At 48.4% G+C, this 25,143-nt stretch overlaps 1 protein-coding gene across 1 annotated transcript; it reads right to left on the bottom strand.

Moving 5' to 3' along the window:
* Nucleotides 1-10,656: 10,656 nt before the first annotated feature.
* LOC306816277 (uncharacterized protein) lies at nucleotides 10,657-24,919 on the bottom strand (the record flags this gene model as incomplete). Its single annotated transcript, XM_079332740.1, has 9 exons — nucleotides 24,797-24,919; nucleotides 23,382-23,596; nucleotides 21,681-21,841; nucleotides 18,366-18,409; nucleotides 16,145-16,405; nucleotides 14,737-14,825; nucleotides 14,167-14,317; nucleotides 12,905-13,069; nucleotides 10,657-10,793 (listed from the first exon to the last, which is right to left on the bottom strand). Exons 1-9 carry the CDS (start codon nucleotides 24,834-24,836, stop codon nucleotides 10,657-10,659), a joined length of 1,263 nt encoding a protein of 420 aa, XP_079188866.1. The 5' UTR covers nucleotides 24,837-24,919.
* Nucleotides 24,920-25,143: the final 224 nt, after the last annotated feature.

The following is a 25,143-nucleotide window of genomic DNA, read 5'->3' as shown; positions in this document are numbered from 1 at the left end:
TTTGACAGCACAGGCAGGAGCCTCAGCACTCTGCTTCTGCCCCTCTGCCACCAAAGGCTGCCTTGCACCAAATCCGTGCCTCTAATCTGTGTGTTGAGTTTTGACCTAAGCTGTGACCCCCAGGCACTGCAGGGTTCAGCCTCAAAACATTCCAAGAATAAAGAAAAATTCTGTAAGGACAAAACAAATGGATCCCTGCAACAGCACTTGCCATCATTTTCCCTAAAGGATCATAGATGTCCCCGAGCTTCCAAGAGAGGAGCCAGTTGGGTATTTTTAGCCCCTGCCTTTCCTGCAGGTGGGTTCTGAGATGCCCCAGTGAGAGCTCAGCCCCCAGACTGAGTTCTGCCCCCATCTCAGGTGCTGCACAGCTCTGCAGCAGCCAGGGAAAACCTGCCAAACACACCTGCCATGGGGATTGGGCAGGAGGGACGAGCTCAGCACCCCCAATTTGGAGCAGATGCTCTACTGTCCATTCACAGGCACTCCCTGTAAATACTCCCTAGAAAGAGCTCTTGTCTTAGAAGGGGAGCCCATACCTGTGATCCGCTCTGTGATATCCAGAAGAGCTTGTCCACTCAGTTGACCCCATTGGTGGCTGAACTCTTTCATCAGTGATACTTTGTCTACAGGAGAAACACACATTTCTGCTCACTCTTCTGAGGTCATAGGAGAAAGGACAGTGGGGGGAGAGCAGGGCAGCCCCAATATATACAGCTCAAGTAGATTTCTGCTGATTTTTGAATCCTTTTCTTCTTCCTTCCAGCCTATTTGTGAGGGGTTTAAATTCCCAAAGAAAAGCTCTCCTTTCACATTTGTGAAATGCAAAGTTTTCTGCTGTACCAGGAGCTATGTTAACCATTTCACATCAGGGACCCCAAGAGTTCAACCACACATAAGCAGTGAAAGGGTTTTGCATTCCAGAGCAAACAGGAGAAAGACCAGACTTGGGATACAGAAAGGCACTGGGTCAGGCAGTTCATGAGTTCACAGAGCAGCTGAACTCAAGAAAGTGGAAATTCCCTTGAAGATCTGCCTCTTTAACACTCCATTTTTCAGGCATATTTCCCCAGTGCAGCAGTTTCAGAGCTGACATAAATCTCTGCAGCAAAGGAATTTAGAGCAGCCCTTGCTTGTGTACAGCCACCCTGCCCCCATGCAACACAGCATGTGGAACAAGGCATCACTGACAGCTTCATTTCTATCTGTTTGTTTTGAGGAAATTAACTTGGTGAATCACAATTTTTCCTTTGAAAAAAAGACAAAGAAGGAAGGTGGAAAATAGGCAGCTAATGCCTACAAATGTGGAGCCTTCCAGGAGGCTGCTCTGTAGAACCTCTGATGGGCCAGTGTCCCTTCATGCCAACAGCAAAGCTATTCATTTGGAAAGTCAAATGAGGTCCAAGGAAACTCCAAAAACCCCTTTGCCTCTGAATTGTAGCAAAGCTCTAGTCCAGGACCTCTTCTCCAGACAAGCAGCACAGAGCCAAGGGCTCCTGGCACTTTTGGGAAAGGCTGACACATTCAAGCCTGTTGGGGGACTGGTGTCTAAGGACTGCACCTCCACAGCTTCTGGTGAATGTGAGCTGGAGCGTTCCACAGGCAGCAAGAGCTCTCCAGGCACTGTGTTCTCTTGTGTTAGAGAGGCAGAGACACAGCTGAGGAGAGTCTATGTCAGGGGTCAGCCTTACCTAAATGAGCAATGGATTCTTCCAGAGCGTTCACAGCTGCAGAATGAACCCCAGGATCCTTTGAGTTCAGGTTCTTTAGTATTCCTTCCACCAAAAGGACGATCACTGGGTTCAAGTCATCTTCCAGGATGGCTATGATTTCTGCCAGCACGTCCAGCGCCATCTGCTTCACTTTCTTGTGAGTGTCAGATATTCTCAGGACAAAATCATCAAAAATCTGTGGAGAGAAGAAGCAGCATGAAAGCTGGATTGAAATGTCCTTGTTTGAAGAGGGGATGTAGAAATGAGCATTCAGTACCCAAGAAGGGTAAACACTATCTTTACCACATGGAATAGAGACAGGGATGGAAATGAGAAGCTGGAGTTGTGCCTGTGCAAGACAGGTTGGAGTTTACAGAAGTATCCTTTTAAAAATACTTGGTTTAAATCAACCCAGCCTGATCCTTCTCTCAACCATCCAAACCCATGTTGTGTCTAGAGAGTAACTGCCATGCTTTCAGTGGCTGGATTCCCTTCACTTCACCCAGCTGGGGGTAGGAGACAGCAGAAGTTACACCAGTGGAAAATTCTGTCATCATCTGATGAACAGCACCAATAGGCAACTGCTAGATAAATACAGTTGGACTGAAAGAACTTACCCTGAAGCCTGGACCTGAATTAAATTGGTCTGGGTAAGAGGGACCAGCCTGTCCCAAACAGCCAGGATGTAGTGCCAAGACACACTGAATTAACTTTACTGCTACAAGTTGGGAGAGGAGCTAAAGGGAAGGAACAGTGAAGATATCCTACATACTTGGACAATGTTAGTGGCGACAAGCTTGGGGCTGCTTTTGCACAGGTCTAGGAGGAGTGCCACTCCTTCCATCCGTGCCTCAAACCCCTTGGCCTCCAGGAGATCGTAAAGCTTCTGGAGCGTCTCCGTTTCATCCCTGGCTGGAGGTAACGTGACCTGGGCTTTTGGACGCTGTAGGAGGCATCCATCAGAGGTCGACTTCACCCTGGAAATAAAATCAAATTCTGACTTGTTGGTTATATCTGGTAATATCTGCCAGTAATTGTGAGCAAAACATCTAGAGGAGCTTTCCTAATCATGTGATCTCAAGCTAGAAAATCATGAGACTCTGAAAAACAACGTGGACCTCATAGCAATCATTATGGGAGACTGCAAGTAACATTCTCGCCAGTGCTTACTCAGGAAAACCAAGGATGAGATGCATCTGATCTATCTTCAGATGGCTTCCCAAGCACACAGGTCACATTGTAGTGTGGGGAAAGAGAGACACTACTGCCAAGTTTAAATGCCTCCTCATACAGGAGGTGTGTGTCTTATAATAAGAAAACTCATTACTCCAGAGAAGTGTCTCTGCACCAGGCATGACAATCTGGAACAGGAGCTCAGATACATCTGAGCAGATGAACAGGGGCATATCTGAAGGATCTAGAAAATCAGTAACAGAGATAAAAAGAGAAGCCAGACATCCCAGCACTACGCTCACATTAAGTTTGTTTTCCTAGAGACTAGATGCACAGCTAAACATACCCACTGGGAACAATTTTGGATCAACCTGCCTCTTCCATGAGCATGGGAAGGTTCTAGCTATGCTACCGAGACATGTGATCACTTTCCTGCCACCGCTGAGCATGACAGAGCTAAATATATCCTCTCTGTTATCAGAGGAGAACAAGTACAAGTAACTCTGTCATTGGCATGAAGAGACAGCAAGGACCAAATCCCTGTCTGAAATGCAGATTGCAGCACAGGGGGAAATCAACCAAACATCCTGTCCATCAAGCAAATTATTTGAAGGACAGGAATATCAAGACAGAATTGAGACATCTGTTGACCAAAGCTGCTCAGGAATTGCCTTGCTACTTACAACTCAAACTTGGTACTGTTTGAGGGTAAGAAAACTATGATTCAGCCAGGCCAAACCACTTGCATGGGAACTGCTTGTTTGGGGAACGGCATCTTGCTTCTAGACTGGGACTTTTCATCAAAACACCCAGCTGAAAAACACTCCACTCAGATACAATAAAACCCGGGTTGAATTTACTTGTCTCATATCTCTGCGGCAGAGATACGGCCCTCTCCTAGCTTGCACAACACTGCCCTTGCCACTGCTATGATTTTTCTGAGCTGCAACCAGTGGGTGTCTTTTTGTCACCTAATTTTTGTGGAAACTCCTCCAGAGAAGTTTGTTCAGTGTAATGCAGAAGTAGACATTATCATGGGGCATGTGTAGGGAAAGGAAAAAAATCTCTGGCCATCTCTGCCACAAAGATTTTCCTGAGGAAAAGACATGTCCAGCCTGTCATGTGCTTTGTCACATCTAACAGAAGTGCTCAGTACCGCTGACTAGAAGGCAATGTGGTCTGGGGCTGCTTGGAGCCATCACTCCTCTTCTTCACAGGGCTCTTTACAGAGGGGAGTTCACCCTTCTGCTCTTCCATCCCCTACAAAGACAGAGAGAAACCGCACGGATCTTTAGAATATAAAATAGGAAATTCCCTGTTGAAAACACAAGTTAGAACCAGGATCACTACTACCAAGGCTTAGGGAAACATTTCCTAACTTACAGAAGGAAACAGGCCAGAGATTCAGTGATGCCAACTCTTTGTTTGCAATAGCCCAAGAAAGGTTATGGGCGCTGCCATACTGAGCAGCAGTTTAAAATCCCAAACTCATGAGTCTTGAGCATAAATGGGAATAATGCAAACTGGTAGGCAACGAGTGTTCTTACAGAAAGCAGCAGAAAAATTTGAACTCTTTGGGTTGAGAGGTGTTCCATTGTGTTGGAAGGTAGTTCAGTTCAACCTGGCTCTCCCTGTTCCTGCACAAAGGCACTCCCTTTTATTATGCAGATAAAAAAGAATAAAAAATTCCCTCCCAAACAAACAAATAATTTTGCACCGGATGGTGCTGAATTCACCAAGCTTCTTCCAGCTCCACAGTTTTTGACAGGAGGGCAATATTCCCAGAAGACAGACAGTAATTGTAGTAATTAGGATCGATTTGCACATTTTTTGCAGTTTTGGAAATGTTGTTGGCACTGCTGCTTCCAATGTCTTTTGCACACACTCTTATCTTCAGAAGCACCATTCTCACTTAATTGCTTTACTGGGGGCACAGTAGGGAGGGCGCAGAGGGGGGTTACCCTTAAATGTAAACCCATTTTCTCCTCTTCCCCTTTCCTGTTTGTGACCAATATTCAAAATATTCAAAAGCCCACTTTTTCCCGAATAATATCAGTTCCTCTGTGGTCTGCAGATGAACAGGGATTAACAGCTCATTCCCAGGAGCAAAATGGTTCAGCAGAAGAGGAACGATATAAAGACAGGTTTGGTATGTTTGATCTCCTATTAGCAATGGCAATACTTGCAGAAAGGAGACATTTCTCCTGCCAAACACTTACTCTCTTCTTCATTCTTTTCAGAATATCTTCCAGGTCACGGGCAGGAACGGATCGCTCCAAAAGCATTTTACCTTCTTGGTGATTCAGCAACATCTTCACCATCTCCTGTCCATAATGCCTATGGAAAGATGGAAGGAAGGCGAAGGAAGGCAAAGGAAGGAAGGAAGGTGAAGGAAGGAACGAAGGCAGGAAGGAAGGAAGGAAGGCAGGCAGGAAGGCAGGAAGGAAGGCAGGAAGGAAAGCAGGAAGGAAGAAAAAGAAAGAAAAGTGAACAAACAAATGAAGACTGTTAGCAGAAGAGGCTGATACCTTAAAATCATCAGGTGCAATCCTTGCATAAGAAGGCATTGCCTACTCAGTAAAGAGAGAAAGAAAAACACCATTTCATTCTGAAACTGTGGGTGTGCTTCTGTGGAATCAAAGGATCCCACAGAGCATGGAAACCCATCTGCTTTGTTATAAGATCCTATTAGCAGTGCCTTGCTGCCATTGCACAATAATTTGCCTTTCTTTAACTGTCAGGGAAGCCAGAACAAAACATCTCATGCTTCCTATTAATAATTCTATACTATATGTATGCACAGGGGTACTAGTTTCTCTTGTGTCCTTGGCAGCTATTAATGGGAATTTAATAATCAAATTAAGGGAATTTGGTGGTTTGGGTTGATTTTGCCACTAGGAAACCACAGTTTTCTTCAAGAAATTTGGAAGTCATCGAGCCACAGATAACAGTATTCTAGAAATTTGCAGAAGAGGTTTAGAAAGACTGAATACATTGGCTAAAGAGCCTTGAAATATTTCTAGGAAAGCCTTAAGTTAATGAGAAATAGATGTTTGGATCCTTCAGAGATGAACATTAGACAACACTTTGCCTTTGTATTGTGCACCTAAGACCAAAGAAAACTGTTTGACTGGCTAATCGGAGCTCTTTTGATCTCAGGAAAGAATCCTTCAAGTTACAGGAAGTTGGCAATGCTCCTTCAGGCTGGACAACCTCAGATTACCCAGTAGTCACTTCCACAGGCAACCCAGAGCAGTGGTCACAGCACCAAGCCTGACAGAGCTGGAGAAGCGTTTGGACAATGCTCTGGGGCACATGGAGTGACCCTTGGTGTATCCTGTCCATGGCCGGGAGCTGGACTCGATGACCCTGATGGGTCCTTTCCAACTCAGGGTATTCTATGATTCTATGGCCCTTACCCACACAGTGACAATATTTCCTGTGGTTTCCACTCTTTTGTGGTTTTACCTTTACAGACAGACCCTGACAGTTTTCCTGTGCTAGGAGGTGAACTGAAGATGGTTACCTTGTGTCCTGGTGACGGTCCTGAGCCAGCGTCCCTGCCGCGTGCACCAGCCTCCCAGCCCCGGCTGTGCCTGCGAGCTCCGTGACTCCAATTCTCTCCAGCAAGGACAGCAGCAGCTCGGCCGCACACTTCCGCACCTGCACGTGGCGGCTCCTGGGAAGGGAGAGCAAACACTGGGGCACAGGGACAAGGAGCAACAGCAGCACAGGCCTGGCCAGAGCGAGCTCCCTGTCATTGCTGGGGGAAGGAGACCTGGGCTCTCCCTGACACTTTAGACACCTCTAGAAGCTTCTGTCCTCAGATAAACCCAAAGTTAGCATTGCACACAAGGACTGCCTGCAAGGAAGAGGGAGGAATTCAGTCTCCCTGCACTATGTGATACTCAATTTCTGTCCCACAATTTACTCTGAGAAAAATTAAAGACAGAGATCACATATGAATTCTTTAGAAATGAAAGGCAATTCATGCTGACCCATCAGAGGGCACCAACTACACAGAGCTTCAGCAGGACTGAGGCTCTTTCCAGCCATTTATCCCCAAATCTGCAGACCTCTGGAAAAATAAAAGACAGGGAAAACACGCTGTGGGCCGTGAAGTTGCAGAATATAAAGCAATGCAGCCTGTTTCTTCTGTGAGGCTTGGCAAGGGATACATCTGAATGTTTTACCCTATTTCAAAACTGAGGAAAGAGTGGCAGTCATTTTAGCCAGGTTGTCCTGTTCTAGAGAGTGTCTTTTGGCAATTATCAGGCCCAACACTCAAGGAAGCATTTGCATTAGCTGTTGCATAGCATTTGGCTTGTGAAGCTGTCTGTAAAATGATTCATCATCTCAAGGCTAACATGAAACACCAGTTTGAATTGGAAGTAGAGCTTAAAGGCCAGGACAGTCATACAAGACTCCTTTTCACAGGAGCTGCACCTGCTGTGCAGGCTGTGCCACACCCAGCACATTCTCCCCCCATGTGCTCCACGGCCCAGCAAGTATCCTTCTTATTTATTAAGTTAAGGGCATAATGAGGTTTCATGATTTTTCTCAGGGCCTCTGTGGTTAGTACTGTAAAATATCAAAGAGCGCTCACAGCTGCAATTGCAATTGTCCCTTTTCCCACAAAAGCAGGAGGCTCTATCCTTAGGCTTTGCAGGCACTTTCACTTCCCCACCATTCACCACATTTAGGCAACTGTGACAGACTGGGAGAACTCCAGGAAGCAGCAGGAAGCTGAGTCATAGGAGGTTTAGGTTGGATATCAGGAAAAGGTTTTTTACCCAGAGGGTGGTTGGGCACTGCAACAGGCTCCCCAGGGCAGTGGTCACAGTACAAAGCTTGACAGAGTTCAAGAAGCATTTGGACAACAATCTCAGGCACATGCTGTGACCCTTGGGGGTGTTCTGTTCAAGGCCAGGAGCTGGACTCAATGATCCTGATGGGGCCCTTCCAACTCCCCATATTCTACAGTTCTGTGATCCTGAGAACACATGGGCTGCAGGAGGGCAGAAATAAGGGCCAAGAGGAAAGAAACGAGGAGGACTGGAGAATCCAGTCACTGAGCTGACAGAAGATGCAGGATGCAGGATCCTTTCCTCCCACCATTCCCATTCTTTCTCTCATCCCTTGTCCCACCTGCACGCTAGAAGGCGAAGAATATCACTACAAGAAGAACCTACCTGATTCCACTGTCCAAGAGAGAAGTCATTGCTCGTGCAGGAGTCACATTCTCCACCATGATCTTCAGGGTCTGGCTGGCTGCTTTCTCAACAAACTCTGGGGAGTTACGCAGCATCCGGAGAATGACCCGAACCACCTCATCCACCTCAGAGTCCATGTCCTGCTTCAAGGTGGCAAAAAACTCTCCCAGAGTGACAATGGCCGAGTAGGACACCTTTGACCGGAGGTTGGTCACCTGGGGAAGTCATGAGGGGAAACATAAGAATCACTTTGAAAAGGAAACCAGTTGCCTTAGACAAAAGTCCTAGAAGATGATGACATGTCCCACCGTGTCCAGAGGAATGCAAAAGCATAATAAGAGCAAAAGAGCACAAGCACAGAAAGGAATTTACTCTGGCACCAATTTCTGGCCTCAGACCTGCTTAGTGCAGGCCTAAAACTAAAAATTTCACTAAAGTGATTTACTTAACCCTTCTATAATGTCAATTGCTTTGATTTTAGGCCATTGTATTTGAAAAAAAAGAACCAAATAAAAGCAAGGGCTGCTTTCAAACCATAAAGGCACAAGCCATAAGGATAAAGAGTCATGTGCTCCTGTTCAAAAAAGCAACACCAGCAGTTGAAGCACTCAGCCAGGAAACAGAAAACACAGACCTAGGTCTACAGACTAATTTGCAGAGTTGAATTACAGCTCGGGCAGAGATTAGGACTCTGGCAAGTAATATAATTAGTATATATGCTTCTGCATGTGCACATTTCATTATAATGGCAGCTGACTCAAAGATAAGTGTCAGATACCTGACCTACCAGTAAATACAGCTACTTGTGCACACAGATCCTATAGATAGCTGACAGACATTAGAAATACAAGGTATAAAAACAGAAATGGAGGCAGTCTCTGAGCACACATGGAAATGAACAATCACATATCTACTAAACACACTGTGCATGAAGTACAGGGGACAATCCAGAACAATATTCTCACCTCACTGGTAACTGCCAAGCAAATGTCACGAAGTCTTGAAAGCAGGACTTCTGAATGGGACCCAGCCAGGTGTTTGAGGCTGACAAGTCCCTTCTCCTTCACCTCCCTGAAAGGCAAGTACCAAAAAGATTGATTTTTCTCTCCACCCAAGAATTAGGCAGCACCCTCTTAAATTACCATCCTGACAGCTCTGTCAAACAATTGGAAGTACTTTCCAAGGGGTACTTAATGAAATCATTGAGCTCCTTGCCACAGGATGCTGTGGCTGTCAAAAGCATACAGAAATCCACAAGGCAAATAGAGGGGTTTCAGAGTCTTTATTTATGGCTGTTTTAGAAGACAGCCTTTCTAAAATCTCTGTCACCATGTCCAGTCCCTATGTCACTGCTTCCTAGAAGCTGTCAGACTGGCCCATGCTGCTGCTCTGTGTCACCTCCCTGCACCTGCCCCTAAGACACAATGCCACCAGGCTGTTACTGGGGTATTTTCCTTCTTTGCCAGCCCCAGCAGGCAGCTCAGCAGTGAGAGTCTGCACTGGTACTCTGGAGCTGAGTTTCCACTCTACAATCTAGGCCTGTCTGCCACCCATTCCACTCCACCTCTGCATTCCCCAAAAAAGCAGCTGGATGACCCAGAAGATTCCACACCTGAGCAAGAACAGTTGAAACTCTACCTTTTTCCAAAATCCCCTACCTAAAACAATCCCCACAACACCAACATGTTATTGAAAAGGTGCAAACAACTCTTGTCTCTCAGCATTTGCTCTGTGCAGACCCTGAGCTACAGGAAGGTGTGTGAGGTATCAGGGCTGCAACACAGGGCTGGAAACTGATCCCACAGGCACCACTGAGTGTCATCAAAATGACAACCAGTATCACCTAACATTTGTAGGCTTATCACCTCTGTGCTTCCTTCTGTCTGTGTTTAATTGTGGAACACATGGTGAGTATTGACCAAACATCTCAGGCCCATATGAAGCAGTGAGAAGGAAAAGGCTGAATTCCAAAAGTGCAAGATTCGTAGAGGATTTATTCTTTTTCCTTCTCTTCAGACATGATCCCTTCAGGAGTAATGACAGGCTAAGGGTCTTGAAAGCACAACTCAGACCATTTCTCAGAAAGAAGAACTCCCTGGAGCTGCTTCTGGGACTCACATGCAGGAGGTCACAGGGAGACCCTGCCACCTGCCATTGCTGTCAGCAGAGGGACAAGAGAGAAATCTTACTCAGTCCCACTGGGCCAGTGCCCCAAGGCACCCAAATCTCTACACTCAGATCTGCTGCCCTCCTGCTTCTGCCTTCAGCCAGCAAATCATCTCATCCCACGGCATCCTCTCTTCCCTCAACATTCCCTTTGCAGCTCCATGGAGCAGCAGGCAAAGCAAGGAAACAGCACAGACCTGCTGCAGCTGGAGCACAGCTGCAGACCAAGGCCAAGAAAAGGCTGCTCTCAAATCTTGATCCTCTCAGTGCCTCTGGAGTGGTTTCCCCAGTGCCCTGTGGCCCTCTGGGCTGTTGGGCCTCAGAGGCACCAGCAAGATTCCCTTCTAACCGTCCTTAGCGCTGAGGGGGAGACAGAGTGAGCGGGGCCTTTCTTACCAGTCGTCGCTGCGGAGCTGGGAGAGTGCCTGGAGCAAGGACTGCTGCGGGTCAGGAGAGGCTGTATCCTTGTGCCCATGCCCACGGAGCAGCTCCTCTCGGCGCTGGGCACCAGGGGCCCTCTGCGAGGTCACTGTGAGGAGAGGGTCAGCCCTGAGCGCTGCAGCCCCGGGCAAGGCCCCGCCATGGAGCGGCTGCAGCCCCAGCTCCAGCCAGGGCTCCACGGGCTGCAAATGGCTCTGGCTCAGACACCTCCCTGCTCTCTGCCTCCTTGGGCTCCTTGCTTTCTGCCAGCCTCACAGCTGGGCACAGCTCCGGGCTAAACCTGGCCACTGCCCACACAGCCATTGCCAGCTGCCAGGTGCCACAGGCAGCACAGCCAGCGGCAGGTTCCTGAGGCCGCAGAGCTCCCGCTCCTGCCAGACAGGGCCGAGCAGCGGCAATGGCCGCCCCAGGAGGGAACCCCAGGGACCTCTCTTGTCCCAGCACCCTGATTCCCCCAGCCCTGAGGACTGAGGCACTCTGCAATCCCTGAGCAAAGACCTGCAGCTGCCTCGTGACTGCACCAAGCCAAGCCGGAACAACCCAACCCTGCTGGGCCCAGCTGAATCCCCATGGAGCAGCTCCCAGGGAACAGCCAGAGCTGACCCTTCACCCCTGACAGCGCCTCTGCTCCCACTGACTTCAAGTGTTCTAGACAGCAGGCAGCTGAGTGCACACACATTTTAGCCTACTCTTGAGAAAGGAGTTGTTCATGGATTTTGTTCTTTCCTAGCATCAGGAATCTTTACTTTTTCCAAGGTACACACTGGCTGTATTTCAAAGATGCTGAGGTGAAATTTACTTGCTGTCAAATGAATTTGTGTGCCTAAGCTTTCTTTTGTGGAAAAATGCTATTTCCAGTCTAAAACGTTGATAAAAAAGCCTTCCAAATGCAAACTGAAGATAAAAATACTCAAATACAGATGTAAATTGTTGGCAGACGCACTCTCTTGATAATCATTTCTCCTGGGTTTACCCTAATTGAATTATTTGGAAAGGTAAAAAATTTACAAGGTATGAGAAAAAACAGATGATAAATGCATTTGAAATGAAACCCATTTGTCATCAAAAGCACTGTCAAAATTTCCTGTTGCACACTCAAAAGCTTATTTTCTAATGTGGAGATGAATGCATGTGAGCTGTCTAAAATGATGGAGTATAAATATGGCACAGAATCTAAATGAAGTGCTCTAGACTTGGTAGGGTTTTTGTGATACCTTGCATGTTCTCACAAATTATGGGGGAACTGTAACATCAAAATATTCAGATGGGAACTAATCTGGCTGTCACTGATGTAACCCTGTCACTGACACAGCGATGTCACTGCAGAAGTATGTAGACATCCACATCTAGATTCCATATGAATAGAGAGCCACAGTCAGGCTAGTTCTGGTCAATTCTGAACATGGGAGTAGCATCACTAGAAAAGAGCACTCCAAGTATCATTCCCAGCTCCCTTCTTATCTCACCGTACTTGGGATCACAGCACAGGCAGGCTACCCACAAAGGAGAGACAAGAGCCATTAGGGACTGTCTCCTGTGCATTTCCTGCAGGCAACAAACAGCCTGAGAGCACCAGGCAGCCCCTCCTGGCTCTCATCTGCTCCACACGGCCGCTGTATTTGGGTGTGCTGACACAGGAGGCACTGCTTGTTCCCTCTTGGCATTGCAGGCCGTGGGATGGCAGCAGCCAGGAGCCATTGGGCACTTGTGGGAGCAGCAGCACAATGGCACCAAGCCACTGACTGCCATGCAGAGAAAAGCTTTGCTGGGACAGCAGAAAAGCTGGCTGCAGAGCCGGACAGCAGCACAGGCAGAGGGCCCAGATGGTGAGTGGAGAACTGATTGTGGTGGTACTCGTAGGTGCACAGTGAGCACAGCCTGGCACACTGCTCCACAGCTCATCCCTGCAATTACAGCTGCCTCCTGGCACCAGCACTGTACTTTGGACTATCAGGATGGGCAAAAGCCAGAGCTTAGGCCTTTACCACTGCTTTATCCAGCTCAACTTTCCAGTGGATCTCTAAGAACCAACTGCTGCAGTACTACCAAGCTGGAGGAACTCAAAAGTAGATTTCTGTTCATTCTAAGGACAGGCTATGGACCAAAGAGCCCACCTGTGCTGGCTGAGGCAGGAGGCAGTTTGTGCTCCTTGTGATAGAACAACCCGTGTGGGCAAAAGCTGCCATGGAGCAGGCTTACCTGAGGAGTTGCATGGGACAGTGCCTTCCTCATGGATCATAGGCACACTGGGTGGTAAGGGCACCTTGTCCTGCTTCCTCAAGACCTTCTTCTTCTTCAAGGCATTACCAGGGTGTTTTCTCTGAACATTGGAAGCTGTGCCATTGACAGGTGGTAGGCTAAAACCTGCAGGGATCAAAGAGGAGCTTGTAAGTGGAGGGTGCAGGACAGGGTGATGATGCAATGGGCCAGAAAACTTGCTGGAGCTGGGTATCATGACTTTGTTATCCCAAAGTAGAATGCTGGCACACTAACATGGGACAAGGACCACAGAATCAAAGAATCTGAGAAGAGTTTGGATTGGAAGGCCCCTTTAACCACCATCTAGTCCAAACCCTGGGAGCAGGACATTTTCATCTATATCAGGTTCCTAGAACCCCTAGAAAACTGGCCTTGAATGCCTTCAAGGATGGATCAACAACAGCTTCTGTGGGCACACCTTTCCAGCATTTCATCACCTTCATAATAAAAAATTCTCCCTAATATCTAATCTAAATCTACCCTTTTCTAGTTTAAAACCAAACTGCAGTGATGCTTCCCCTAAGAAACAAGGAAAACCCAGTGTTGCTTTGCTTTTGTTTGCCTGTTTCAGAGGCTGGCTGGGGAAGTTCCCAAAAGAAAGTGCAGCTAACCCTGCGTGATGCCCTGGGGCTGGTTGCTGCCCCGAAGGTCCCTGCTGCTGCCCTCGGGGCAGCGCACACAGTGCTGCAGCCAGAGCCCCCAGCCGGGATTCACTCGGGAACGGGAACGCTGCTGGCTCCTGGGCTACAACAGCAGCACTATCCCGGGGCTCCAGCACAGCTCTGCAGCGCCAGCTGCTCAGCAGGGGCTGGGGGGAGAAGGTTCTCTGGTGTTTCCATTAGAAGGAGTTGAATTTGGTTTATTCCAGGTTGCACCTTGGTTGAAAAGTATTCTTCTGGACTCACCTTCCCTGGAAGCTGCTCTCCAGGAAAGAGTCTGAAGCCCCAGTCGACTTTGCAAGAGGAAATTTTCTACTCTGAAAGACTTTAGAGATGAAGGTGGGAAGCTGATATTCTGTTACTGACTCAGTGAGGCCTTGGGCAAGACACTTCATCTCTCTAGATTTCTCTTTGGGGAATGGAAATCAATCCTATGCAAGCTTCCGCTCAGATGCAAGCAGAACAGCCCCCCAGTCTGATTGCAACACTGTGCAAAGGGCAAGCAAGTGGTCAAAAAGGACCACAAGTGTAAGCAGCACTTACTTGCTTCAGGTGCATCCCCGGGCTCAACTGTCTGTGGAGGCAGCTGCAAGGCTGTTTTCTCTTCTCTCCTTTTCTTCATCTCTTTCTCAAAAACCTCCACATCCTTTGGCTCTAAGTTCTTTTCAGCCAACTTGCACAATGCAGCACGGATCTAGTTGCAATGGAAATACATCACAGACTGTAAGCAGACACACACAAACCAGGCACTACACCTCATCAGGAGCACAGAGTCCATAGAGTGCCACAGACTTTAATCTACCTCCACATACATTCCAATAGTTTCAGGAGAATGTCTCCCATCCTCACCTTGGTAGTTACACACAGTGAGGTGGAATACTTCAGTCCCATAACATAAAGAATGCTTCAGGCATGACCTTAGCACCATCTGCAAACCAGTGACTTTGGCATCACTGGAAATAGCCAAGCAATTGCTCTGTAGCTGTCAAATACATTCCCAAGAGAGTCCCCATGCCCCAAGAGTGGAAGATTAGGATTTTCAGGGATATTTTGGGCCAAGCACTAAACAGTCACTGGAAAGGAAGTCTGCTCATCCCTGTCCTTATCCTTTACCTTTCCAAAGCCGTCCCTCAGGTCTTTGTCACTCGTAAGACTGCTGGGATGATCCGTCTCCTTGGCCTGGCTCAGTGGGAGGCCTGGTACTGGAAGCAAAGATTCCTGTAAATCTCTGGCAGACTTCGCCCCCCAAAAAACATCATGCTGGGCAACAGGCAAGACAGGTTCCAGACTGCAGAGGTCTCATAAGACACAGAGATGGTGCATGAGAGCAGCAAGGTACATACGCCTAGACCCTCTCCCAATGGATGGGCTATTGGTAGCAGATACGGCATTACTGTGTTGGCCAGGAGACTGAAACCTGCTGCATGATGAAGGTCTCAGCCCCCAATGCTGGAGACCCTCTGTGTTTGACAGAGAAGGGCAGAGATGGAGATTGCCCTTGACTGAGATTCTTATCTGCCCTTATGCTGATTTTAGTAAACATCTTCTTTCTGGTTCCTAAACAAAGTCCTGGCTTCTAATACCTGTATGCATTTAGATCAACATTTTATTCTCTTCCTTGGAATATTTTTGAGGACATCAGAAGAAAAGCTTATGATTTCAGAAGTGTTACCCAAACATAAATTGTCTTCTTGACACTAGATAATTCATTTTCCCCAAGGATTTTAATTCTAAACTGTATGAGCTTGGGCCACTTTTGGGCTAGCACGACTAAAGGCTGATTTTCTTAATGCCAGTGGAACAATGTAATACATTCTGAAATACTCTCCAACATAGCTGTTAAAAAGTGGCAGCAAAGTAGAATAAACCAATGTTGTAATTCAGTATTTTTTGCCTTTGCAGAATGCTCAGGTTAGTAAGAAAGGAGAGTTAGATAGAAGCTTTGAGGAAGGAGGGCAATTCTGGACGGAAGACAAAACCTTGGAAAATAAGAGCATCTGGGAAGTTGGCAAGGAAACTACTGACTACAGGGCAACCTCCTTGGGAACACTGCAGTCAGTCAGATCTGCAAAATGGACACCCAAAATTTAACAAAGGCCGCAATGCAAACCTAAAGAATCTGAAGGTCCCCATGCCGTGGGACACATTTCCTGGAAACCTCTAAATAGCTGCCCAGGGAAACATGTTCCTGCCAGCAGCCCCTTGGGGCAGGCCAGGGCCACACCCTGACCCACTTGCACAGAGCTCCCAGGGCAGCAGCCTGGCCTCTGGGCTGCCCTGGGACAGCAGGGAGCTCAGAGCCCTGTGCTTCCAGCAATGGCTCAGCTGCACATGCAGCCTCCTGCTCCTCTCCCTGCCCCACAGCTGAGCAGCCCTACACCTCCACGGGGCCCTGGGAGCAGCACAGCTCATGGCAGGGGGCACCTGCAGGGCAGAACTGTTCCCTGGCAATGTGCACAGGCTCTCCAGGCTGGAACAAGACCCTTCCTCCTGCCACAGAGTGGCCCAGTTCCCACCTTACCTCTGTGTGAGGCTGAGCCCTGCTGGCCCTTGTCCTCCTCCCTGGCAGGGACCCTGGGGGCAGCGCTGCTCAGCTGCCCCTGCCGGGGCTCCCGGGCCAAGGCCCCCTGAGCCGGCCGGGAGCCCAGGCCTCCATTCCCAGCGCCGGCGTTCCGCACATAGGTCTCCATGCTGAACAATTCAGCCAGTTTCCGTGGGAACAGAGGCATCCCAGGTCCTATTGCACACCAAGGGCTCTTTCCCTTCGTCCTCTGGGTCTGTGCTGTAGATCAGGTACAAGAGAAGAAGTGAGTTAATTTAACTCATGCCTGTACTATCAACCCATCTAATGGATGGGGAATTCAAAGCTTATTTCAGTTACTGAAAAGATTGGCTGTTTTTTATTTTTCACGAAACAAGCATCAGCTGAATTTCTCTGAACAATGTGGAGATGGCAAGCCAGGAGAGAAGGGTTCTACAACTTGATGTGCTGCCCATTGCCTCTCCACTACTACAGGATCCCTTTCCTTCCAAGGAACTGGAAACTCACAGTGGTCTCTAGAATTTGACACAGTCTAGCAAGTAATTGTTTTCAAAAGTCATTTTCAAGGCCATTATTTCTGTAACTCCCACTCGGTTCTAACTTGGGTTTTTCATTTTTGGGATTTTGTTTATTTCTCTTTACAACAAAGGAAGTGCTCGTACACAAACAAAGGCATCACGTGTTATATACACAAAAAAGCTTTGCTTTCCCCATTAGATAACCCCAGTAATCTGCAAGCCTGTAACTGAAGGGAATAAAGTGGTCATCCACAAGTTTCACTTTTGCTCTGCTTTACTCCTTGAAGGGTTTATACCCTGTCTTCCTTCCTGCAGAAGCACCTAAAACTAACAAAAACATGACCTGCCTCAAGACATTTCTGATTATGCCTAATACAAATGAAATGTTGATTAATTGAAATAGCAGAGGGTAGGTCATTCTAAAATCCTCTTCAACAGAGACATTAGAAATAAGAAAACTAATCATTCTTTACATGGCTTCACACAGCATAAAATCATAGAGCAGCCAAGCAGTAAGAGGGGATAAAGGGTCTTAGAACTGGATACTTTTCTCCTGTAGAATGTTCCGTTCAGTAATAAAAGAGAGACAGGCAAAGTCTAGTGAGAACTGACATTTCTAGTTGAGAATGAGTCCAGCAAAAATGTCACCTTACTTACTGAGCAATACTTCTCCCCAGCTACACTAAGCCATCTACCTGCATATCAGCAATAAGGAGTCATTCCAAAGGGGCTGTACCCAGGATTTGGCAGAAATAACCCTGAGCAAAAGGATTGGTGGATCTTCTTCTGCATCAGCAAAATTATTTCTTCAAGTCTCATCACTCCTATCAGTTCATGACCAGAGATGGCAAAGGAACAACAACAGACTTTCACTGAGGCTTTCAACTTGAAAGCATTGGCTGACACAGATGCACCATTTTGTCTGGCACAATTCTACTTGTCAGGGATCAGGCAAGGCAGGGACAGGGGACAAGGTAGAAGGCATCTCCTCCCCCAGCCTCAGCCTGCAACACTGACCCAGACAGAGAGAGTCAGGCAAGAGATTTGTCATCGTGAACCTGCCATAGGTGGTTTTGGGCTTGTGCTGTCAGAGCATGACAAACTCAGAGCCTGCATAGGCTGCATCCATTTGGAAGTCTCCTTCTCCTTAACTGGAAAATTCAAAAAGGACTTTCTGTCACAGGAGGTTTCCCTCTTTCCCCAAGTGCAAAATGAATCAGTACCCATAATCTTCCTTCTGATGTCAAAGGGTCCAGCTTAGACCATGTCCCAAGGAAAGATTTTCTTTTACAAGGCCAGGAGGAAGAAGTGAGAACATTTCTCATTTCATGCTAAATGCCTTTTTTTTCTCTATTAGTTGTTACACTAGAAAGGCTGCATGGAGATAAAAAGCGTGTGCAGGATGGAGAGGAATGTTTCCTTTTCCTGCCCTGCATTTCCAGAGACTCAAGGTCCCACTCCAGCTCCTGCCACTCAACACTTCACACTGGAGGAATTTTCACTGAGTCACTGGAGCACATTCCCAGTGACTGGGCTCTGGGAGGTGTCCACTGAGCCCATCAAAGCATCAAAACAAATTTACAGAAACTTTTGAAAGAATGATATTTAACCAAGCTTTCCAAAAGTCACCTCTGAGTCAAGATTCCAATGGTCATTTTAGGACAGACGTGCCCTGTACCTACCTGCATGTTCAGAGCTCTCTCTGCTTCTGCTGCTGGATCTTGGCCTTGAGAAAATGGAGGACAAAAGAACATATGAGGAGGGAGAAAGTGAAGGGAGGGAAGAGGTGTAGCATGAAAGGAGACAAACCTTCCTAGCTTGGTCATTCTGATGAAGCAGGATATGCAACACATCAACCCAACAAGATTCAAAGCTGATTAATTGTCCTTAAGCTTTCAGTTGCTGCAGTCAGACACAGCTGACCAAGCTGCAGCTGAAACACAGCAGTCATTCTTCAACTTGCACCATAACTCCCCAATCCTGCTGTCTCTCTTTTTGGAGCCAAGTGACTCCTACAGCCTCACTGTAGCAGCAACAGCTGCTAAGCTGAGACACGAGTCTGTATGGAGAGCAGCTGCTTTGGCACTGCTGCCAAAGCTTGACTTTGCCTGCTTGTGCCTTACACTGGTGCTGATCTCATGCTGGATGTGGTCAGAGCACTGCTGTGTTCTGGGAAGGATATTCCACCTCCTTGTTCTTTGAAGTAGAAAAAGGCTTTTTCTACCTGTTATGCAAGGCATAGTGTTTCAATAAAAATCTGGTTTTCAGTCGGGGGTGGGGGGTGATTGCTTGTTAGGACCTGCCAGGGGCAATGAACAGACTGGTTTGGACTGGTCATCGAGCTGGCGAAGTTTGTGGATTGATATCCAGTTAGACTACTTGAAGCAGCTGATCACACCCCTGTGGAAAAGCACATTTAAAAAGGAAGGAAAGCCTGGGATTCTTCTTGACTTCTGGCCTCTGAGGAGGAAACTGGCCAGTCCCCACACGGCTGCATGGCCATGTCAGAGCACGGCTCGGCTGAGATTTCTGTCACCGTGGTGCCAGGCCACCGCCCTGGCCACCGGCACCACCCAGGCCACCGGCACCTCCTGGGCCACCGGCACCGCCCTGGCCACCGGCACCGCCCTGGCCACCGGCACCGCCCGGCCACCGGCACCTCCTGGGCCACCGGCACCGCCCGGGCCCTGCGGGCGGCCGGAGCTGCCAGGGCTGCTCAGCCAGAGCCGGCGTGGCCGGGGCTGTCTCAGCAGGGCTCACAAATGAACTTTGCTCACTCCGGGTCCAGCGCTGGGAGTGGCTCCGCGGCCCATGCTGGGCACGGCCCCGAGCGGCCTGGGCCGGCAGCGGCCGCCGCCATCCCTATGGCCGGGACTGCACAGCCGTGGCTGCCTCGGCAGGGCTCGAAATGAACTTGGCTCGTTTAGTTCTTTCAGCAGCCATGCAGAGAAGAGAAGGACAAAGCGGCAGCAGCGGCTTTTCTTGTTTTTCGGTGACCCGCGTGAAGGGAAGGCGCAGGACGGGGCCGGCAGCCAGCGCAGCTTTGCGCAGTGCCGAGGGAGCCGGGTGAGCAGCAGCGAGAGGCACGGCAGCGATCTCTGCCAGGCACAGCCGGATGGCATCAACCTTTCAGCGCTGCAGGGCTCTATAGAACTGCTTCAGCTGATAAAGCTTGAGAACAAACAAACCTGGGAACACCCTTTGTTTGGGAACACCCGAAGCAGATAAAGGAAAGGTGAGGATACTTAGAGACAACAACATGGACACTGAAGTTAGTGAAGAGCGAGTAAAATTCTAGAGGGGGGGATTTGAGGAGATGCCTCAGTCTAAGGCTGAAATCCTCTTGTAAGGCTGTAGAGAAGATATAATTGATATATCAAACCCTTTTTTCCCCTGTAACTCATGAAAATACATTGGGGGGATGCAGCATTCTAACCACAGCCATGAACACAGGAAGCAGTGCTGAAGTGACCAGATGTTGAAGCAATTTTGATTCAAAGAGAAATTTAAATAGAGATGAGAAACCTTGCCCCAGTGATAGCAGTAAAAAAGCCTCTGTTCCCAGAGATGGATCAAGAGAACTTTTGTTTTATACTAGAAGAGCTCATCATTAAAATAGCACCCCAGTAAGTTGGCATGGCCCATGAAAGCAGCTGTGGGATAGCTGCGAGGTATGAGAGCGACTTTTCACACTGCGAGAACATTTTCCTTTCCCAGGTACCTGATTCGCTGTGACATTAAAGCCACTGGAGAAGAGTTTCTTGTGGAGAAGTATCCATACATGGCAAGAGAAACTCCTCTCCCCGAGTGAACTGGAGAAATACTATTTTAGAGCTGGTAAACTGACTGATTTGTCTCTGTACATTGTCAGTAGGAAACAAAAGAAGGTAGGAGGCAGAAGTGTTCTGGAGGTTTATTCTGATTTTTCTTACCTGTTTTATGTTTAAAAAGTTTTTCTTTGCATACTTTAAATTTTGTGCCTGTTTTACCCTCCTTCTCCTAATTGCTTATCTCACAAAAGAAACGTGAGTAAATATATTCCAGTGGGTGTGCCAGCATTTAGCCAGCACTAGACCCACTACACAAGGATATTCAGATTGCACTTGAAAAGCCCCACCTAAGCTTCTCAATTGGAATACTTCTGAGACTCTTTCTGTATTGTTATCACTCGGATAAACTTGACAGCTATATTTGCTCACACATATCCAAGCTCATATCTTTCCATGAGGTACTCTAGCACCTAGCCCTCTTTGCTTTTTAGCCCAGACCTAAATATGAAACATTGATGGGATTATACCCCAAAACTTATCTGGGATCTCATTTCACAGTGAGGGCGAGGCCAAAGCTCAGATAAGTTACTCCTGAAGTTTACTTTGGGATCCCTTTCATTCCAAACAGTTGGCAAATCACAGTGGTCTCGGGAATTTTACAATTACACTCAGGAAGCAATTGCTTTCCAAAGATACTTTTCATGGCTAGTGTTGTTCTGCAACTCCCACTGAGTTTTGGATTTGGTTTAGCAGGTTGTTTATACTTAATAAATAAAGTGCTGCACATAAACAATGACACCCATTAAAACAAGCAGCACTGGAATTTTCAGACACTTCTCCAGTAGCCAATATTTGTCCAAACATATTCTACTGGATGCTGAAGATGACAGTCAAGGATCACAGTATTCGGTGATCTTCAGGATCCAGATCCATGCAATACAGTTCCAAAATGACACCACAAACCTTACAGAGGGAATCGATAGCCATGCCCAGCAGAGAACCCATCTTGAGATGCTTCTAAGCCCTGCCTCCTCTGCCCCACCACCACCTCTGCTCTTGGGACAGATGGTGTGGGGTTTGACATGGAGCTAGATCATCAGAGATGGGCAAAATGGTGAATACACAGAGGTTTGCCTACATACATGGGACAGCTGACTGTGCATAAGAACCTCACGAGACAGGAAGAGAGCTGAACAGCACAGTGGAGCAGCAGACACCTTGGCTTACCTCATCTCCTGGGACTCTTGGAGATCCAGCTGCAGAGAGCTGTGCAGAGACCCTGCAGCACTGCCAACATGGGGACGGACTGCCTTGTGGATAGGGGGGATCAAAGGTGGTCCCAATGACCCCTTCTTCACATCCCCACCACTGGAATACAGCAAGGATGCCTGGAAAGAGTGGTACAAAGTACTCAGATGAAGCTTCCAGCCTTGCCCCCATTCAAGGCTCAAGATATTTAGCCATATTTTGAAATGGCACCTAGCAGGAACAGACAAACTGATGGAGCAGCTTGGCCCAGGATGGGGAATGGAGAGGGAAGTGGTGAGGGAGAGCCCATGTCCCAGATTTGGCACCTCTCCCCTCAAGCTAACAGTTCTGGAAGGATGGCTACATTCCCAGCTGGAATCCACATGTTTGGCATCAGTATGTTTAGGGATGCCACTGCCTCCACTGGCCTTTTGGATGGTATGGGAATGGGTTTAGATCACTGTTCCATCCCTGCCCCTTAGGCACCTCACAGCCACTGCTGATCTCCAGCCACATCCCCACAAAGCCTTTCTGCAGGATGTCAAAACCTGCTTTTCTCAAGCCCCTCATTCCTTCTGCTGCTGCCCTTCCCTCTTTCAGTTCCCCAGCAGCCTTTCAGCCCAGAAGCTGCTGAGCTCTCAGGATGCTCGCTGCTCTCCAGCTCCCACACCTCCATCATCTCAAGCTCCCTGGTATCCAGGAAGTTGAGCAGAGCTCCCTGCCCTGCTGCTCTCTGGAAGGTCTCTGCCAGCCCAGGTTTCTCCAGGGCCCCCATGCCATGGCCAGGAAGGGGAGTGGAGGCAGTGGGAGCAGATGCACACCCTTGCTTAGTATCCCATCATTTCTGGCACAGCTAAACAGCCAAATCAGGACTTGTTCAAACTCCAGTGAAAGGATCAGATCCTGTCAGGGACACATTGGGCCCTTTCTCTTCAAGGCTGACATCAAGTACATGAGCCTTTGATTGGACATTCTCTTTACCAAAGCTGTTGTTCACCTGCCTCCTCCTGCACCCCATGGCAAACCCAAAACAACTGCAGGTGCTGGCCCTGCTGCAAAGGCAATCGTGTGGCTGGGCTCTGGGCTGCTCTCCCCATGGCCACCTCCCATCCCTTCCCTCTGGACAAAGCCATGCCAGGGCACACAGCTGCCCAGAAGCTGATGAAGTCTAGAAACAGCATCAGAGACAACTGTGCAGAAGGCCATGGCTGCACAACTCAGAAGCTGAGACAATCTGGAACTGACTTGGCAGGACTGCCTGTTCCAGCAAACACCTCTTTCCTTCCCAAGCAGACAGAGTTGACTTAAAACACCACCAAGACATAGACATGGTTCACAGATACCCATAGGTTACTGAATGCAGGAGGGTTGCTTGGCCAGATGGGACAACTTCAGCTGCTCTGACTGTTTGTTGGGGCGTTCTCAGCAATAAGGCAGAGCATGAGCCACATCAGAGCCCAGAAACCATTCAAAGACCCCTCCTGCTCTTAATACACAATGAGGATGTAAAGTCTGCACTACAGCCCCATTGCAAAGACAGCCTGAAGTGCAGTGTCCATCTAAGCTCTTCCTTGGCTCAGTTGCTTCCATGGGCTCACACCAAAGGAAAAGATCTCTGAGCTCTGCCTATAGGGCATAAACTGAAAATCTACTGCACAGGACTTAGCTTGGTCTCCTTACCTTATGTCCTTTTCCCTCAGAATTGAGCTCCCTGTTATTTCTTATGTCGTCATCACAGCCATTGCCCTTTTTCCCATTCTCCTGCTCTCTGCTGCACATCTTGTATGGCTTGGTAGGAGGAGAGCTCTTCTGGATGGGAGGCAAGGGCTTGGAGGGAAGGAGCATAGAGGGATTTGCCAGGGAAAATTTCTTGGCAAGAGGGTAGCCAGTCAGGCCTGCAAAGTGAAGACAGAAAATGTAACATAAAATAACGCGAACCCAAAGCATCTAAAGCTCCACGTTGCATGGGACACATTTCCTGGAAACCTCTAAATAGCTGCCCAGGGAAACATGTTCCTGCCAGCAGCCCCTTGGGGCAGGCCAGGGCCACACCCTGACCCACTTGCACAGAGCTCCCAGGGCAGCAGCCTGGCCTCTGGGCTGCCCTGGGACAGCAGGGAGCTCAGAGCCCTGTGCTTCCAGCAATGGCTCAGCTGCACATGCAGCCTCCTGCTCCTCTCCCTGCCCCACAGCTGAGCAGCCCTACAGCTCCACAGGGCCCTGGGAGCAGCACAGCTCATGGCAGGGGGCACCTGCAGGGCAGAACTGTTCCCTGGCAATGGGCACAGGCTCTCCAGGCTGGCACAAGACCCTTCCTCCTGCCACAGAGTGGCCCAGCTCCCACCTTACCTCTGTGTGAGGCTGAGCCATGTTCACAAAGGAACAGGTGAGTTAGATGACCTTCCTCCTTTGTCATACCATATACGTATCCAATGGTTGAAGCTCTAGAGGGACTTTTGAATTCTTGAGAAAAATTCTTTGTTTATATTTTTCATGGATCTAGCCTGTGTTTAATTCTTCTGAACACTATTGAGTTATCATGTCTGAAGGGAAAGGTGGAAAGCTCCAATGATAAGAGGGGAGGAAAGATTTCTTCTTGATGTTGGCCTTTTGTGAATATCCAGTAAAGACCCACACAGCTGTGACTGCTATTTCTGCAAACCTCAAAGAGCTCTCAGCAAGCAGGCAGGCCTTGCTGGTGTTTTTATAGCACCGTAATATCATCCTCAGTGTTGGACCCAATCACCAAGCAGAGGAAGAACAGGAAATTCATCTGTAGTGAGACCCAACACTGATAGCTAAGAAAGAAACAGGACTTGCATCTCCTGACCATGTCCAATTTGTGGTCATCTGTGGCCACAGTCCCTGTCCTGGCTGACAGTATGAGTGTTTTGGCTGCTGTCAAAAAGGAGAAAGCAGAGCAAACTAATGACAGAATGTTGTGATGCCATGGGCATCCTTGCAGGATCACCTGTAGCTGTCAGACACCAACTCTGACACAGGGCAGCACTGACCACCATGGACCAATTTTCCCTGAAGAGTGATGGGATTTTTCTCCATTTTGGTCAGGCCTTTCAGCTCCTTTCTATCCTCACCTTTTCTTTCTGTGGCCTTTCCTTTTCCAGTAAAATCCATGTTTGAACCCGTGTTTCTGTCTCACCGAAATATCTCTGTTGAATTTGGGAACTGTCTGGGATAGACAGCGACAGGAGCTGGTCCCCAGCCCTAGAACAAGGTGGGGTGACTCCAATGGCCAGCAGTGGGCACAGACAGCAGAGCCAGACGTGTCTCCTGCTGTGTCTCCAGCCGCTGTGTCCGTGTCACCCACAACCTTCCCAGCCCCAGCGCGGGGCTGCCCCTTTGTGACGCGCTCGCCCCTGGTTCTCTCGTTTCCATGGCCACAGAACCCCCACCCCAGCTCCATCCCCATCCCCTTCCCAAG

Source organism: Erithacus rubecula, assembly GCF_903797595.1.
Source record: "Erithacus rubecula genome assembly, contig: scaffold_485_arrow_ctg1, whole genome shotgun sequence".
Classification (NCBI taxonomy): Eukaryota; Metazoa; Chordata; class Aves; order Passeriformes; family Muscicapidae; genus Erithacus; species Erithacus rubecula.
Note: the sequence above shows the minus strand (reverse complement) of the source record. Positions and strands in the feature narration are given on the sequence as shown.